General features: G+C 54.7%; 1 protein-coding gene across 1 annotated transcript in view; it reads left to right on the top strand.

Annotated features, from left to right (window-relative positions):
- LOC122944772 (trafficking protein particle complex subunit 10-like) overlaps nt 1-13301 on the top strand; it is a 34703-nt gene extending 21402 nt beyond the window's left edge. The window contains 12 exon segments of the mRNA XM_044303383.1: nt 119-256; nt 771-1284; nt 2814-2955; nt 3031-3189; nt 3327-3535; nt 3708-3808; nt 3894-4011; nt 6982-7152; nt 7531-7708; nt 11509-11700; nt 11786-11824; nt 11827-13301. Coding sequence (XP_044159318.1) covers nt 119-256; nt 771-1284; nt 2814-2955; nt 3031-3189; nt 3327-3535; nt 3708-3808; nt 3894-4011; nt 6982-7152; nt 7531-7708; nt 11509-11700; nt 11786-11824; nt 11827-12026 — 2161 coding nt within the window. The 3' untranslated portion in view covers nt 12027-13301.
- The last annotated feature ends 4363 nt before the right edge of the window (nt 13302-17664 follow it).

Here is a 17664-nt window from a genome sequence, read left to right as displayed (position 1 = left end):
GTTCACCTTCAGCTGCCCCTATGACTTGTTAACCCCTAGTCTTGTGGGATACAGGGGACATAGCTGTGCGGAGTAACGCCTGCACCCTCTCCTCGGCTTCTCCTTGACTGTCCAGCAGATACCTGAAAACATGCAGTCTTCTGGCCACTGACGGCAACGTACCCCAAGACGAGCGTATCCGATACGGTCATGAGATCCTCCGACTCTCAGCACAGGACACAGGTACTGCAGGTTCGGCCCATGCAGGGGCAGCAGTGTGAGCTAGCCAGCGGGATGGGGAGACTACACGATGACCAGGGAAAGCCCTAGAGTAGGTAACATGGTCATGGAGGGTCACACGATGACCAGGGGAAGCCCTAGAGTAGGTAACATGGTCATGGAGGGTCACACGATGACAAGGGAAAGCCCTAGAGTAGGTAATGTAGGTGATGGGGGGAGGATCCCATAATGAGCAAGGGAACCACAGGGTGGGTAACATGGCGACAGTGGAGGGTCACATGATGATGAGGGGAAGCCCCAGGGTAGGTAACATGATGATGGTCACATGGTAGCTGGGGTAATGGCAAGGTAACATTGTATTGGGGAGGGTCACATGGTGGGTGGGCTGAGGGTAGGTACCATGGTGATGGAGGGTTCACATGGTGGGTGGGCTGAGGGTAGGTACCATGGTGATGGAGGGGTCACATGGTGGGTGGGGTGAGGGTAGGTACCATGGTGGGGTGAGGGCAGGGTAACAGGCTTTACTTTATCCTCTCCGTCGCTCTCCTCAGGTAACCAATCAGCCTCCCGCTTAGCTCGTTCACTCAGCTGACCTCTCTCCACTTCGATCCCCCCAATGCGGTTGTTCATGTTGGGGGGTCCTTGTCCATTGAGCTGACGCTCCTCAGCCTGATGCCGGAGCCTTTCCACCTGGAGCATCTCTCAGGATATTTCCACTATAGTTTGGACAAGAACAGCTACCGCAAAACCGCAGAGTGGTTGACCCGGCACAAGCCAGCAGGGGGCACCATGCACTTTCTGCCGGATACTCCGCTGGGAGTTAGAGTACCTCCGCCCGTCCTGGAGCTGTCAGAGATGCATGAGAAGAGTCCTTCGGAGGGCGGGCTGGTCAGCACAGGTGTCATCTGCAGGAATGTGCACATGTTACTGCGGCCGCAGGACACCAGCGCCTCCTCAGCCCAGGACAGACACTCCGGCCTCAGCCTGGACCATGGCACCCACAGCCTGCGCTGCCACAACGTCGTCCTGGAGCCGGGACTTAACCGAGTGACCTTCCACACCCAGGTACCAAGCATCCACTTACAGACCCCAGTACGTGTGGTGTGCCCTGGTATTCCTCCCCCTACTCTGGCAATGATGCCCTGTACGCCCCCTTTCCTTCCCTCAGCTAGCGGTGATGCCCTGTACGCCCCCTTTTCCTTCCTTCTGCTAGCGGTGATGCCCTGTACGCCCCCTTTTCCTTCCTTCTGCTGGCGGTGATGCCCTGTACGCCCTCTTTCCTTCCTTCTGCTGGCAATGATGCCCTGTACACCCCCTTTCCTTCCCTCAGCTAGCGGTGATGCCCTGTATGCCCCCTTTTCCTTCCTTCTGCTAGCGGTGATGCCCTGTACGCCCCCTTTTCCTCCTCTTTGATAGCGGTGATGCCCTGTACGGCCCCTTTTCCTCCCCTTTGATAGCGGTGATGCCTTGTACGCCCCCTTTCCTTCCCTCAGCTAGCGGTGATGCCCTGTACGCCCCCTTTTCCTTCCTTCTGCTGGCGGTGATGCCCTGTACGCCCCCTTTCCTTCCCTCAGCTAGCGGTGATGCCCTGTACGCCCTCTTTTCCTTCCCTCTGCTGGCGGTGATGCCCTGTATGCCCTTCTTTTCCTTCCCTCAGCTAGCGGTGATGCCCTGTACGCCCCCTTTCCTTCCCTCAGCTAGCGGTGATGCCCTGTACGCCCTCTTTTCCTTCCCTCTGCTGGCGGTGATGCCCTGTACGCCTTCTTTTCCTTCCCTCAGCTAGCGGTGATGCCCTGTACGCCCCCTTTCCTTCCCTCAGCTAGCGGTGATGCCCTGTACGCCCTCTTTTCCTTCCCTCTGCTGGCGGTGATGCCCTGTATGCCCTTCTTTTCCTTCCCTCAGCTAGCGGTGATGCCCTGTACGCCCCCTTTCCTTCCCTCAGCTAGCGGTGATGCCCTGTACGCCCTCTTTTCCTTCCCTCTGCTGGCGGTGATGCCCTGTACGCCTTCTTTTCCTTCCCTCAGCTAGCGGTGATGCCCTGTATGCCCCCTTTCCTTCCCTCAGCTGGCGGTGATGCCCTGTACGCCCTCTTTTCCTCCCCTCTGCTGGCGGTGATGCCCTGTACGCCTTCTTTTCCTTCCCTCAGCTAGCGGTGATGCCCTGTATGCCCCCTTTCCTTCCCTCAGCTGGCGGTGATGCCCTGTACGCCCTCTTTTCCTCCCCTCTGCTGGCAGTGATGCCCTGTACGCCCTCTTTTCCTTCCCTCAGCTAGCGGTGATGCCCTGTACGCCCTCTTTTCCTTCCCTCTGCTGGCAGTGATGCCCTGTATGCCCCCTTTTCCTTCCCTCTGCTGGCGGTGATGCCCTTTTACGCCCTCTTTTCTTTCCCTCTGCTGGCGGTGATGCCCTTCTTTTCCTTCCCTCTGCTGGCGGTGATGCCCTTCTTTTCCTTCCCTCAGCTAGCGGTGATGCCCTGTATGCCCCCTTTCCTTCCCTCTGCTGGCAGTGATGCCCTGTAAGCCCTCCTTTCCTTCCCTCAGCTGGTGGCGATGCCCTATTTTCTTTCCCTCCCACTGATGATGATGGTGTTTTTAGGCTCAGGAACCAGGCACCTACACCCTGCGGCAGCTTGCGGCATCGTTTGGCGGGGTTCAGCTGCTGCTTCCCCACGTGTACCCCATTGTGCAGTATGATGTGTACTCCCAGGAGCCTCAGCTGAAGGTGGAGCCGCTGAGTGGTGAGTCCGATGGGGGTGCAGTGACGGGCCGCTGGGCGGGGAGTAGCACACTGACCATCTCCTCTCTCCACACAGATTCCCTTCTGGCCGGAGTCCCACAAAAGCTAAAGTTTACGGTTACAACTGGACATTACTGCATGAAGCCCGGAGACACCCTGCAGCTGAGCAACGCCGACACAATGTCTATTATTCCGGGGGCAGAGCCCACTGTCTCCATCTACCAGAGCAGCCATGGTGAGTACTCCCATCCTCTGCAGAGAAGCCATGGTGAGTACTCTCATCCTCTGCAGAAGCTGATGTGACCCATGTCCCCAGATCCTCCCCACCCCCTTCTGATAACTCTTCCAGGCAGCTGTTGTCTCTCGTTACAGGTGAAGTGGCGGTCAGCGCTCTCAGTATTCAGCGCTCTGACAAAGTGACCAGCATCTCCCTCCCCATGGCGCCTCCATATCACGTCGTGGACTTTCAGCTGGATGTGGTCTGTCTGCTTCCCGAGGGCGGGCGCTTGATGAATGGGGAGATCCCGCGTAGAGGGAAGGATTCTCACAACGCTGCCAGTAGTGGCATTCTGGAGCAGCGGGTGCGTAGCGTCTTCTCCGGGGGCGGGGGTCTGCGCGCGGCCTCTTCTCCGGGGGCGGGGGCTGCGCGGCATGCTGTAGCAGAGGGTATTGTTGTGTGGGTCAGTGCATGAGTGACGCCCCCTTAAGGTGTGCTGTGTACAAGCCATAGCTGACACTCCTCTTCTTCCTCAGGTGTCAGTCGACTGCCCGTGGTCCATCTACTCCACCATCATCAGTCTGTCGTTCCACCTTCCTCTGAAGGCTCAGCACACGCTGCTGTCCTCGGGCACCAGGTGATGGCGCTCTGCGTGTAGCCGTGTGGATGCATCGGGCGGCCCCTCATTGTGTCTTATGCTCCGTTTTCTTTCTCCTCTCCAGAAAGTACATCCAGGTCTGTGTGGAAAACACCTGCGACTTTCATTTCCAGTTGTCGGGCGGCTGCATCAGCTCCACCCAAGAGCTGCAGTTCCATCCCCTGCACACAGCGGAGAGCCAGGTATCCCCCAAAGGGCATTGCTCCATTCACTGCCCGCAGCGCTGGACTGGGGAGGGGGTGCGAGTCAGTGACTAGGCTGTAGTCGGGCAGGACCTTTGTTCTCTTCTTGTAGTGCAGTGAAAGGGGTTGTGCCAGTTATATAAAGGTATCCCGCCAACAGATATCGTCGTCCTGTCACGTTCCCCAGATAGCAGCGCTGATCAGAACAGCCTCGTTCTACACTTACCGGCCGCCATTGCTCAAGGCAAAGCAGTCTCTATTTCAGACGCTGTTAGTTACGTCCTGCAGTGGACGCACATGCTCACAGTAATACGGCCTTGTTATACAGGACACACACGCTCACAGTAACACGGCCTTGTAATACAGGACGCACATGCTCGCAGTAATACGGCCTTGTAATACAGGACGCACATGCTCGCAGTAATACGGCCTTGTAATACAGGACGCACATGCTCGCAGTAATACGGCCTTGTAATACAGGACACACATGCTCACAGTAATACGGCCTTGTAATACAGGACGCACATGCTCGCAGTAATACGGCCTTGTAATACAGGACACACATGCTCACAGTAATACGGCCTTGTAATACAGGACGCACATGCTCGCAGTAATACGGCCTTGTAATACAGGACGCACATGCTCGCAGTAATACGGCCTTGTAATACAGGACACACATGCTCGCAGTAATACGGCCTTGTAATACAGGACGCACATGCTCACAGTAATACGGCCTTGTAATACAGGACGCACATGCTCGCAGTAATACGGCCTTGTAATACAGGACACACACGCTCACAGTAATACGGCCTTGTAATACAGGACGCACATGCTCACAGTAATACGGCCTTGTAATACAGGACGCACATGCTCGCAGTAATACGGCCTTGTAATACAGGACGCACATGCTCGCAGTAATACGGCCTTGTAATACAGGACGCACATGCTCGCAGTAATACGGCCTTGTAATACAGGACGCACATGCTCACAGTAATACAGCCTTGTAATACAGGACGCACATGCTCACAGTAATACGGCCTTGTAATACAGGACGCACATGCTCGCAGTAATACAGCCTTGTAATACAGGACGCACATGCTCACAGTAATACGGCCTTGTAATACAGGACGCACATGCTCACAGTAATACAGCCTTGTAATACAGGACGCACATGCTCACAGTAATACAGCCTTGTAATACAGGACGCACATGCTCGCAGTAATACGGCCTTGTAATACAGGACGCACATGCTCGCAGTAATACGGCCTTGTAATACAGGACGCACATGCTCACAGTAATACGGCCTTGTAATACAGGACGCACATGCTAGCAGTAATACGGCCTTGTAATACAGGACGCACATGCTAGCAGTAATACGGCCTTGTAATACAGGACGCACATGCTAGCAGTAATACGGCCTTGTAATACAGGACGCACATGCTCGCAGTAATACGGCCTTGTAATACAGGACGCACATGCTCGCAGTAATACGGCCTTGTAATACAGGACGCACATGCTCACAGTAATACGGCCTTGTAATACAGGACGCACATGCTCGCAGTTATACGGCCTTGTAATATAGGACGCACATGCTCGCAGTAATACGGCCTTGTAATACAGGACGCACATGCTCGCAGTAATACGGCCTTGTAATACAGGACGCACATGCTCGCAGTAATACGGCCTTGTAATACAGGACGCACATGCTCGCAGTAATACGGCCTTGTAATATAGGACGCACATGCTCGCAGTAATACGGCCTTGTAATACAGGATGCACATGCTCGCAGTAATACGGCCTTGTAATACAGGACGCACATGCTAGCAGTAATACGGCCTTGTAATACAGGACGCACATGCTCACATCAGTTATATTTCTGTTCCTATGATCAGTCGGAAGGACAGAAAAATAAAAACAGATTCGGATGGTCGGCTCTGCACATTCGCTGTCCGTCTGAGAGCCGTTATTTAGAGGGAGGAGGAAGCCGGATGTGCAGAACTGATGCCCAGGAAGTGACAGCAGCCGGACAGACATGAGGGTGGATTTTGCTCTGATAAATGCCGGGCGTTCGTTGAATCTGTTATAAATTCAGTCGCGCGGGGAATACATGTGGAGGTGTGACTGCAGTCACATGACAAACCAGGAAGTAGGGACAAGAGAAAACTGCAAAGGAGGTAAATTTGAAGAAAAAATAATATCCAAGTAGGAATGGGAGCGATCGGTGAAAATACACTTTAAAGTGAGTAGTTTATGGCACAGCCCCTTTAATTTACTGCTGGTGTCCCCCGCCCCCCCCCCCAGCAGCGATCGAGCATGTGAACTGCGCTCTATTCAACTCTATAGGACTGCTTGAGAGAAATGGATTAGAACGTTCACTTGTAGGCTGAATCACCATGTGCAACCAGCAGTGGGCGCTCACTGTCATCTCTGTTCTTTCTTACTGTCTTTCTCCTCTCTCTTTTGAAGTCTTTCACACACTCTGTGTGTTCTTTTTTCTCTGGCGCCCCCTCTCGCCTGATGTGTCTTCTCTGTGGCGCCCCCTCTCGCCTGATGTGTCTTCTCTGCGGCGCCCCCTCTCGCCTGATGTGTCTTCTCTGCGGCGCCCCCTCTCGCCTGATGTGTCTTCTCTGCGGCGCCCCCTCTCGCCTGATGTGTCTTCTCTGCGGCGCCCCCTCTCGCCTGATGTGTCTTCTCTGCGGCGCCCCCTCTCGCCTGATGTGTCTTCTCTGCGGCGCCCCCTCTCGCCTGATGTGTCTTCTCTGCGGCGCCCCCTCTCGCCTGATGTGTCTTCTCTGCGGCGCCCCCTCTCGCCTGATGTGTCTTCTCTGCGGCGCCCCCTCTCGCCTGATGTGTCTTCTCTGCGGCGCCCCCTCTCGCCTGATGTGTCTTCTCTGCGGCGCCCCCTCTCGCCTGATGTGTCTTCTCTGCGGCGCCCCCTCTCGCCTGATGTGTCTGTCATGTCTCCCGCAGGTCCTCCAGAGTCAGCAGTACCTCTTCTATGTGTGGGAGGTGACATGGCGCCAGGGTCTGCCATCATCGCTCCCCTGTAGCTTCTCGGTCAGCTTCTTCCCGTCGCCTCTTCCGGAGTCCTGTGCCCATCTCCAGCCGTTCACCTACTTCTTCCACTTGGAGCACTTTTATGTGAGTAACCATCACTGGACATGCAGCATGAGATTCTGCTGATAATTTTTTCCCAGAGACACATGACCACTGAAGGACAGGGTGACGGACTGCAGGAGCAGTGACCGGTCTGCCAAGGGGAAGGATGGACAACACTGGGCACTAATGGCTCCCAGTGGTCCTTGTCACCTTTGTCATTAGGGGACATTATAAACAAAGGTGTCTCCTCCGGTGCAGCTAGTCACCTGTACCTCCTGGTCTGGTAGACTGGTCTTCCTGGGTGTAGCCATGCTGGGCAGGGACCAGTTGGGTATGTTTTTTGTGTTGGATATCCGCAGCTCATGTGTGCATCGGGCTCTTCAGTCCTTGGGTGTAACACGCTGTATTCTCCCTCTACAGACCCTATACACTGTACGTGCTGAAATCTCACCCCCAGCAGAGTCAGAATTCTGTAAGATGGGGTCCCTCTGTTCATTGGAAGTCTGCATCACCCGACTGTGTGACCCCATGGAGCAAGACAAGGAGGAGACGCTGACCGACTGTGAGGGGTACACCAGTACTCAGCTCTTCTACCAGGGTAAGGGGATATTTCGGGTGAAAGTATGTAAAGTCTCAGCATTGAAGCATGGTCTTCTGAGCTTGGGTTACCTGAGGTCTTGGCATTGTGTGGAGGGGGGGTGGTTTAAGGTCTTGGCTGGGTATGTGAAGGAGGGGGGTTAAGGTCCTGGCAGGGTGTATGGAGGAGGGATGTTAAGGTCCTGGCATATTGTGTGGAGATGGGTGAAGATCCTGGCATTGTGGGTGAAGGGGGGGGGGGGAGGTCCTGGCAGTGTGTGTGTGTGTGTGTGTATGTATATATGTTTGTATGGCAGGGTGTGTGTGTGTGTAGGAAGGGGGGAGGTAAGGTCCTGGCAGGGTGTGTGTGTGTGTGTGTGTGTGTGTGTGTGTGTGTGTGTGTGGTGGAGGGGGGAGGTAAGGTCCTGGCAGGGTGTGTGTGTGGCGGAGGGGGGAGGTAAGGTCCTGGCAGGGTGTGTGTGTGGCGGAGGGGGGAGGTAAGGTCCTGGCTGGGTGTGTGTGTGTGTGGCGGAGGGGGGAGGTAAGGTCCTGGCTGTGTGTGTGTGTGTGTGGGAGGAGGGAGGGTTAAGGTCCTGGCAGGGTGTGTGTTTGTGGCGTAGGGGGGGTGTAAGGTCCTGGCAGGGTGTGTGTGGAGGAGGGGGTAAGGTAAGGTCATGGCAGGGTGTGTGTGGAGGATGAGGGGGAGGTTAGGTCCTGGCAGTGTGTGTGCGGAGGAGCGGGGGGGGGGGGGGGGTGTGTTAAGGTCCTGGCAGGGTGTGTGTGGAGGAGGGGGGGAGGAGGAGTAGGTAAGGTCCTGGCAGGGTGGGTGTGTGTGGAGAAGGAGGGGGAAGTAAGGTCCTGGCTGGGTATGTGAAGGAGGGGGGTTAAGGTCCTGGCAGGGTGTATGGAGGAGGGATGTTAAGGTCCTGGCATATTGTGTGGAGATGGGTGAAGATCCTGGCATTGTGGGTGAAGGGGGGGGGGGGGGGGGGGGGGGGGGAAGGTCCTGGCAGTGTGTGTGTGTGTGTGTGTGTGTGTATGTATATATGTTTGTATGGCAGGGTGTGTGTGTGTGTAGGAAGGGGGGAGGTAAGGTCCTGGCAGGGTGTGTGTGTGTGTGTGTGTGTGTGTGTGTGTGTGGTGGAGGGGGGAGGTAAGGTCCTGGCAGGGTGTGTGTGTGGCGGAGGGGGGAGGTAAGGTCCTGGCAGGGTGTGTGTGTGTGGCGGAGGGGGGAGGTAAGGTCCTGGCTGGGTGTGTGTGTGTGTGTGGCGGAGGGGGGAGGTAAGGTCCTGGCTGTGTGTGTGTGTGGGAGGAGGGAGGGTTAAGGTCCTGGCAGGGTGTGTGTTTGTGGCGTAGGGGGGGTGTAAGGTCCTGGCAGGGTGTGTGTGGAGGAGGGGGTAAGGTAAGGTCATGGCAGGGTGTGTGTGGAGGATGAGGGGGAGGTTAGGTCCTGGCAGTGTGTGTGCGGAGGAGCGGGGGGGGGGGGGGGGGGGTGTGTTAAGGTCCTGGCAGGGTGTGTGTGGAGGAGGGGGGGAGGAGGAGTAGGTAAGGTCCTGGCAGGGTGGGTGTGTGTGGAGAAGGAGGGGGAAGTAAGGTCCTGGCTGGGTATGTGAAGGAGGGGGGTTAAGGTCCTGGCAGGGTGTATGGAGGAGGGATGTTAAGGTCCTGGCAGGGTGTGTGAAGGTCCTGGCATATTGTGTGGAGATGGGTGAAGATCCTGGCATTGTGGGTGAAAGGGGGGGGGGGGGGGGGGGTGAAGGTCCTGGCAGTGTGTATATATGTATGTATGTATGGCAGGGTGTGTGTGTGTGTGTGTGTTAGAGGGGGAGGGGGAGGCAAGGTCCTGGCAGGGTGTGTGTGGGAGGCGGGGGGGGGAGGAGGTAAGGTCCTGGCAGGGTGTGTGTGGAGGAGGGGGGGGAGGTAAGGTCCTGATGGGTGTGTGTGTGTGTGTGTGTGTGTGTGTGTGTGTGTGGAGGAGGAGGGGGGGGGGTAAGTTCCTGGGGTGTGTGTCTGTGTGTGGGTGTGTGGGGGAGGCAAGGTCCTGGCAGGGTGTGTGTGTGTGTGCGCGCGCGTGTGTGTGGAGGGGGGAGGTAAAGTCCTGGCTGTGTGTGTAGGTGTGTAGGTGTAGGAGGAGGGGGGGTAAGGTCCTGGCAGGGTGTGTGTGGTGGAGGGGGGGGGGGGAGGTAAGGTCCTGGCAGGGTGTGTGGTGTGGAGGAGGGGGGGGGAGGTAAGGTCCTGGCAGGGTGTGTGTGTGGAGGAGGGGGGGGGAGGTAAGGTCCTGGCAGGGTGTGTGTGAAGGAGGGGGGGGGGAGGTAAGGTCCTGGCAGGGTGTGTGTGGAGGAGGAGGGGGGGGGAGGTAAGGTCCTGGCAGGGTGTGTGTGGAGGAGGAGGGGGGGAGGTAAGGTCCTGGCAGGGTGTGTGGAGGAGGAGGGGGGGGGAGGTAAGGTCCTGGCACGGTGTGTGTGCGCGTGTGGAGGAGGTAAGGTAAGGTCCTGGCAAGGTGTGTGTGGAGGAGGGGGAGGTAAGGTCCTGGCAGGGTGGGTGTGATGTGGGGGGGAGAGGAGGAGGTGGTGGTAAGGTCCTGGGGGGGTGTCTGTGTGCACGTGTGGAGGGGGAAGAGGTAAAGTTCTGGTAGTGTGTGTGTGTAGGAGGAGGGGGGAGGTAAGGTCCTGGCAGTGTGTGTGTGTGTGTGTGTGTGTGTGTGTGTGTGTGTGTGTGTGTGTGTGTGTGTGTGTGGAGGAGGAGGAGGAGGGGGGGAGGTAAGGTCCTGGCAGTGTGTGTGTGTGGGTGGAGGGGGGGGGGAGAGAGAGTGTGTAGGAGGAGGGGGTGGTAAGGTCCTGGCAGTGTGTGTGGAGGCAAGGTCCTGGCAGGGTGTGTTTGTGTGTGTGTGTGTGTAGGAGGAGGGGGGGAGGTAAGGTCCTGGCAGTGTGTCTGTCTGTGTGGGTGGGTGGGTGTGGAGGATGAGGGTAGGGAGGTAAGGTCCTGGCAGGGTGTGTTTGTGTGTGTAGGATGAGGGGGGAGGTAAGGTCCTGGCAGTGTGGTGTGTGTGTGTGTGTGTGTGGAGAGGATGAGGGTAGGGAGGTAAGGTCCTGGCAGGGTGTGTGTGTGTGGAGGAGGGGGGAGGTAAGGTCCTGGCAGGGTGTGTGTGGAGGAGGGGGGGGGGGGAGCTAAGGTCCTGGCAAGGTGTGTGTGGTAAGGTAAGGTCCTGGCAGGGTGTGTGTGTGGAGGAGGAGGGAGGTAAGGTCCTGGCAGGGTGTGTGTGTGTGGAGGAGGAGGGGGAGAGGTAAGGTCCTGGCAGGGTGTGTGTGTGTGTGGTGTGTGTGTGTGTGTGTGTGTGTGTAGGAGGGGGGGAGGGTAAGGTCCTGGCAGGATGTGTGTGTGTGGAGGAGGGGGGAGGTAAGGTCCTGGCAGGGTGTGTGTGGAGGAGGGGGGGGGGGGGCTTGTCATGACTCTAACAACAGATGTCAGGGGGCGAGGGATGGATTGAGAAAGTTTGACTCTTGTTCGATTTCAGCATGCCCGATCCTCTGTTCTCAAGAGAGATTAAATGTCTGAGACGGTCTCGAGAGGACAGAGCGCTCTGACAGCCATTTATACCTCTAGCAAAGCAGCCTCAGTCTCCGTGCAGGGAGGTCGGGGAGGAGCTGTCAGCCAAATGTGCTGCCAACAGCGGTTGTGGCCAGCTTAATGTTAATAATGGGGTGGGGGCTCGTCTGAGGTCTTGGCAGTGAGAACAAGTAGTCCTAGGTTATCCATGTTGTGTGGGGTCCTCTGAGGTCCCTCAGTGACAGGATTGAGTTGATGGTGCACTCTGTTTTCTAGTGGTTGATGGTGGAAGTAACTGGGCAGTGTGCGGCAGGAGCTCGGGCGTGGTCCTGATGCCCGTTAAACACGGGGCGTGCCATACTGTTCGGATGGAGGTGATGCCTCTGTTTGCTGGATATCTACCCTACCCGGATGTGCAGCTGTTCCGCTACCTGCCCCACCACTCGCACACTCAGCAGGTGGATGCCGGTGAGTCCATTCTCTGCGCCAATCCCCGCGCTCCCTCCACCGCTTCTCCGCCTCTGATGTATGCTTTGGTTTTCTGTCTCTGCAGACAGCTGGATTGAGAATGACTCTGTGTCTGTGGAGGATCCGTGGTGAGGTCCCTAGTGGGGCGATCTCAGAGCACCTCACTGTCTCCGGGGCCCCTGAGTGGCACAGCAGAGCAGAAAGGACTTCCAATGCCGCGTCTGCAGCCATTCCACGCCGGACAAGTCAGCAACAGCAGCGCAGGGCGGCAGATCCTGGTTATTCCCAGTATGGACGACCATGTGCTGGAGGTTAATGTCACATGACACACGCCCTGGCGCCAGTAGTGTATTCTATATGTACAGCTGGGTGCGGGGCCCGGACTGAGGCTCGGTATCACTTTCCATCACGTCTGGAAGAACTGGAAGCTCTGGATGCTGATAATTGTGCAATATTCTGTTACTCTGCAGCAAGGACACCGGCCGAGCGCTATACATAAAGCTGGGTGTATATGGGGGATGGGCACACGGCAGACTCCGGTTATTGCATGTTACCTGCATATTCATCAGCAGTGACCTCCAGGACCTCAGTGCGCTGCAGGGGTCATAGTGCAGGGGGTGGAGCACAGCTTGCAAAAGGGGGTGACAGTGACAACATCCACTTATCAGGATGATGTCTCATAGACTGGTTCTGCGTCTTCTCGATACATCACATACCGGCCAATGACTGGTCTGAGAGCCATGCTTCATTCCCAGGTCATCAGGTAGCACCATGTTCTCATTGGTCAGTGTGAGGTCCATGTTTATATCTCATGATGTATTGTCCTGCTCCGGTCATTGGTCAGTGTGAGGTCCATGTCCACATCTCATGATGTATTCGCCTGCTTCGGTCATTGGTCAGTGTGAGGTCCATGTCTCATGATGTATCGGCCTGCTCGGGTCATTGGTCAGTGTGAGGTCTATGTCCATATCTCATGATGTATTCGCCTGCTTCGGTCATTGGTCAGTGTGAGGTCCATGTCCACGTCTCATGATGTATTCGCCTGCTTCGGTCATTGGTCAGTGTGAGGTCCATGTCCACGTCTCATGATGTATTCGCCTGCTTCGGTCATTGGTCAGTGTGAGGTCCATATCTCATGATGTATCGGCCTGCTCGGGTCATTGGTCAGTGTGAGGTCTATGTCCATATCTCATGATGTATTGTCCTGCTTCGGTCATTGGTCAGTGTGAGGTCTATGTCCATATCTCATGATGTATTGTCCTGCTCCGGTCATTAGTCAGTGCTCCAGCCTCTGCACTACACACTACGCTCCCCTCTCTGGAATCTTCTTTGCTGCTATAGAGAAGTCTTCTGTCCCAGCCTATCATAAAGCCCCATGGGATGGAGATATGAAGCACCTCTGCCAGGCAGTGGTCAGCACCTTGCCTTCATATCTCGTGATTGCTGGAGCCATCTTGGTGGGTCTTGTCTTAAAGATGTGCAGCTGTTGCTGTATTACGGGATTTTAAGGTGACAGCACTATTTATTTTTTGGTATATTTTACCTCCAAAATAAGGTGAAGCTTGTATGACGAGTACCCAGAATACATGTGTTTTACCACAGTGCAGTGTGTTCATTGCTGAGGTCCATGTAAGAAGCCCAGAAGTAACCTACAGAGAAGCTCCATCTCATGTCCTGTGGCATTTATTACTAACTGTTCACACACGAGACGCCAAGCTGAGGACGGGCGTTCTTGTCTGGCCGTACAGTGGACGCGTGGAATGTGACCACCAAGGTGAATAGTGGTTCATGTAATGAAACGCGGGAACCAGAACCCAATGTAAAGTCACAGATAAGGAGATAAAACCTAACTATTAATGACTGTGTGAAAAGGTTTTATTATGTCCAAACATCATATAATACAGTAAGAAATGGAACGGGCTTACCGCATATACCGCGACAGTCTAGACAAGTTGTGCAGGGAGCATAGGGGTCCCTAATGTATCATCAGCCGGGGCCCCTGTGATGGATCTGGTGCAGGACTAGACCCCGGTATAAGGAGGTAATGTATCATCAGCCGGGGCCCCTGTGATAGATCTGGTGCAGGTCTAGACCCCGGTATAAGGGGGTAATGTATCATCAGCCGGGGCTCCTGTGATGGATCTGGTGCAGGTCTAGACCCTGGTATAAGGAGGTAATGTATCATCAGCCGGGGCCCCTGTGATAGATCTGGTGCAGGTCTAGACCCCGGTATAAGGAGGTAATGTATCATCAGCCGGGGCTCCTGTGATGGATCTGGTGCAGGTCTAGACCCTGGTATAAGGAGGTAATGTATCATCAGCCGGGGCCCCTGTGATAGATCTGGTGCAGGACTAGACCCCGGTATAAGGAGGTAATGTATCATCAGCCGGGGCCCCTGTGATAGATCTGGTGCAGGTCTAGACCCCGGTATAAGGGGGTAATGTAGCATCAGCTGGGGCCCCTGTGATAGATCTGGTGCAGGTCTAGACCCTGGTATAAGGAGGTAATGTATCATCACCTGGGGCCCCTGTGATAGATCTGGTGCAGGACTAGACCCCGGTATAAGGAGGTAATGTATCATCAGCCGGGGCCCCTGTGATAGATCTGGAGCAGGACTAGACCCTGGTATAAGGGGGTAATGTATCATCAGCCGGGGCCCCTGTGATAGATCTGGTGCAGGACTAGACCCTGGTATAAGGGGGTAATGTATCATCAGCCGGGGCCCCTGTGATAGATCTGGTGCAGGACTAGACCCTGGTATAAGGGGGTAATGTATCATCAGCCGGGGCCCCTGTGATACATCTGGTGCAGGAATAGACCCCGGTATAAGGAGGCAATGTATCATCAGCCGGGGCCCCTGTGATAGATCTGGTGCAGGTCTAGACCCCAGTATAAGGAGGTAATGTATCATCAGCCGGGCCCCTGTGATAGATCTGGTGCAGGACTAGACCCCGGTATAAGGGGGTAATGTATCATCACCTGGGGCCCCTGTGATAGATCTGGTGCAGGTCTAGACCCCGGTATAAGGGGGTAATGTATCATCAGCCGGGGCCCCTGTGATAGATCTGGAGCAGGTCTAGACCCCGGTATAAGGGGGTAATGTATCATCAGCCGGGGCCCCTGTGATAGATCTGGTGCAGGACTAGACCCCGGTATAAGGGGGTAATGTATCATCAGCCGGGGCCCCTGTAATAGATCTGGAGCAGGTCTAGACCCCGGTATAAGGGGGTAATGTATCATCAGCCGGGGCCCCTGTGATAGATCTGGTGCAGGACTAGACCCCGGTATAAGGGGGTAATGTATCATCAGCCGGGCCCCTGTGATAGATTGGTGCAGGACTAGACCCCGGTATAAGGGGGTAATGTATCATCATCCGCGGGGCCCCTGTGATAGATCTGGTGCAGGACTAGACCCCGGTATAAGGAGGTAATGTATCATCAGCCGGGCCCCTGTGATAGATCTGGTGCAGGACTAGACCCCGGTATAAGGGGTAATGTATCATCAGCCGGGCCCCTGTGATAGATCTGGTGCAGGACTAGACCCCGGTATAAGGGGTAATGTATCATCAGCCGGGCCCCTGTGATAGATCTGGTGCAGGACTAGACCCCGGTATAAGGGGTAATGTATCATCAGCCGGGGCCCCTGTGATAGATCTGGTGCAGGTCTAGACCCCGGTATAAGGGGTAATGTATCATCAGCCGGGGCCCCTGTGATAGATCTGGTGCAGGCTAGACCCGGTATAAGGGGTAATGTATCATCAGCCGGGGCCCCTGTGATAGATCTGGAGCAGGTCTAGACCCCGGTATAAGGGGTAATGTATCATCAGCCGGGGCCCTGTGAGATCTGGAGCAGGTCTAGACCCCGGTATAAGGGGGTAATGTATCATCAGCCGGGGCCCCTGTGATAGATCTGGAGCAGGTCTAGACCCCGGTATAAGGGGTAATGTACCATCAGCCGGGGCCTAAAATGCGGATCTGTTACAGAGAAAAAATAAGCTTGTGTGCATGAGGCCTAATTGCATAGTTTACAAGGAAGCAGTACATACAGTCTGTACCTACATCATACAGACTGGAGGCAGTACCGTCTGTACCTACTGTACAGACCAAAAGTTTGGACACACCTTCTCATTCCAAGAGTTTTCTTTATTTTCATGACTATGACAAGTGTAGATTCACACTGAAGGCATCAAAACTATGAATTATCACATGTGGAATTATATACATAACAAAAAAGTGTGAAACAACTGAAAATATGTCATATTCTAGGTTCTTCACAGTAGCCACCTTTTGCTTTGATTACTGCTTTGCACACTCTTGGCATTCTCTTGCTGAGCTTCCAGAGGTAGTCACCTGAAATGGTCTTCACTTCACAGGTGTGCCCTGTCAGGTGTAATAAGTGGGATTTCTTGCCTTATAAATGGGGTTGGGACCATCAGTTGCGTTGTGGAGCAGTCAGGTGGATACACAGCTGATAGTCCTACTGAATAGACTGTTAGAATTTGTATTATGGCAAGAAAAAAGCAGCTAAGGAAAGAAAACGAGTGGCCATCATTACTTTAAGAAATGAAGGTCAGTCAGCCGAAAAATTGGGAAAACTTTGAAAATAAGGGCTATTTGACCATGAAGGAGAGTGATGGGGTGCTGCGCCAGATGACCTGGCCTCCACAGTCACCGGACCTGAACCCAATCAAGATGGTTTGGGGTGAGCTGGACCGCAGAGTGAAGGCAAAAGGGCCAACAAGTGCTAAGCATCTCTGGGAACTCCTTCAAGACTGTTGGAAGACCATTTCAGGTGACTACCTCTGGAAGCTCATCAAGAGAATGCCAAGAGTGTGCAAAGCAGTAATCAAAGCAAAAGGCGGTTACTGTGAAGAACCTAGAATGTGACATATTTTCAGTTGTTTCACACTTGTTTATGTATATAATTCCACATGTGATAATTCATAGTTTTGATGCCTTCAGTTGTGAATCTACAATTGTCATAGTCCATGAAAATAAAGAAAACTCTTTGAAATAAGAGGTTGCGTCCAACTTTTTGGTCTGTACCTGTAACATCATACAAGACTGGAGGCATGTACTGGTCCTGTAAGTAACAGGTAAAGGGAGGCAGTACCGTCTGTACCTACATCATACAGACTGGAGGCAGTACCGTCTGTACCTACATCATACAGACTGGAGGCAGTACCGTCTGTACCTACATCATACAGACTGGAGGCAGTACCGTCTGTACCTACATCATACAGACTGGAGGCAGTACCGTCTGTACCTACATCATACAGACTGGAGGCAGTACCGTCTGTACCTACATCATACAGACTGGAGGCAGTACCGTCTGTACCTACATCATACAGACTGGAGGCAGTACTGTCTGTACGTACAGGTAAAGGGAGGCAGTACTGTCTGTACCTACATCATACAGACTGGAGGCAGTACTGTCTGTACCTACATCATACAGACTGGAGGCAGTACTGTCTGTACCTACATCATACAGACTGGAGGCAGTACTGTCTGTATCTACACCATGTAAAGAAATGAGGTACAACAGGGCTCCAGATGGCAACCAAAATGGTCGCCAATGCGACTTAGAATTTACAAATGGCGACAAGACTTTTTAGTCTTGTCGCCATTTGCGACTAGACCCGCCGAGATGATAGTTCTCTGCCCCGACGCTGATGTTCTTCTCAGCAGCGCAGTGCAGGAGTCTCTCCTTCCCCCACGTGCTGCTGCCGCTGCCAATGAGAAGAGAGAGGGGGGGGGGGGCTGTGGCCACTGCGACACCAATGAAGATAACTGACCTGTTAATACAAATACAGGAGGCGGGGGCCGGAATCAAATAGCCGGCACCCGACCTCTGACAGGGAGCTGCGATCAGCGGCAGTTAACCCTTCAGGTGCGGTACCTGAGGGGTTAACTTCAGCGGATCGCAGCTCCCTGTCAGAGGTCGGGTGCCGGCTATTTGATTCTG

Source organism: Bufo gargarizans, chromosome 8 (assembly GCF_014858855.1).
Source record: "Bufo gargarizans isolate SCDJY-AF-19 chromosome 8, ASM1485885v1, whole genome shotgun sequence".
Taxonomy (NCBI): Eukaryota; Metazoa; Chordata; class Amphibia; order Anura; family Bufonidae; genus Bufo; species Bufo gargarizans.
Note: the sequence above shows the minus strand (reverse complement) of the source record. Positions and strands in the feature narration are given on the sequence as shown.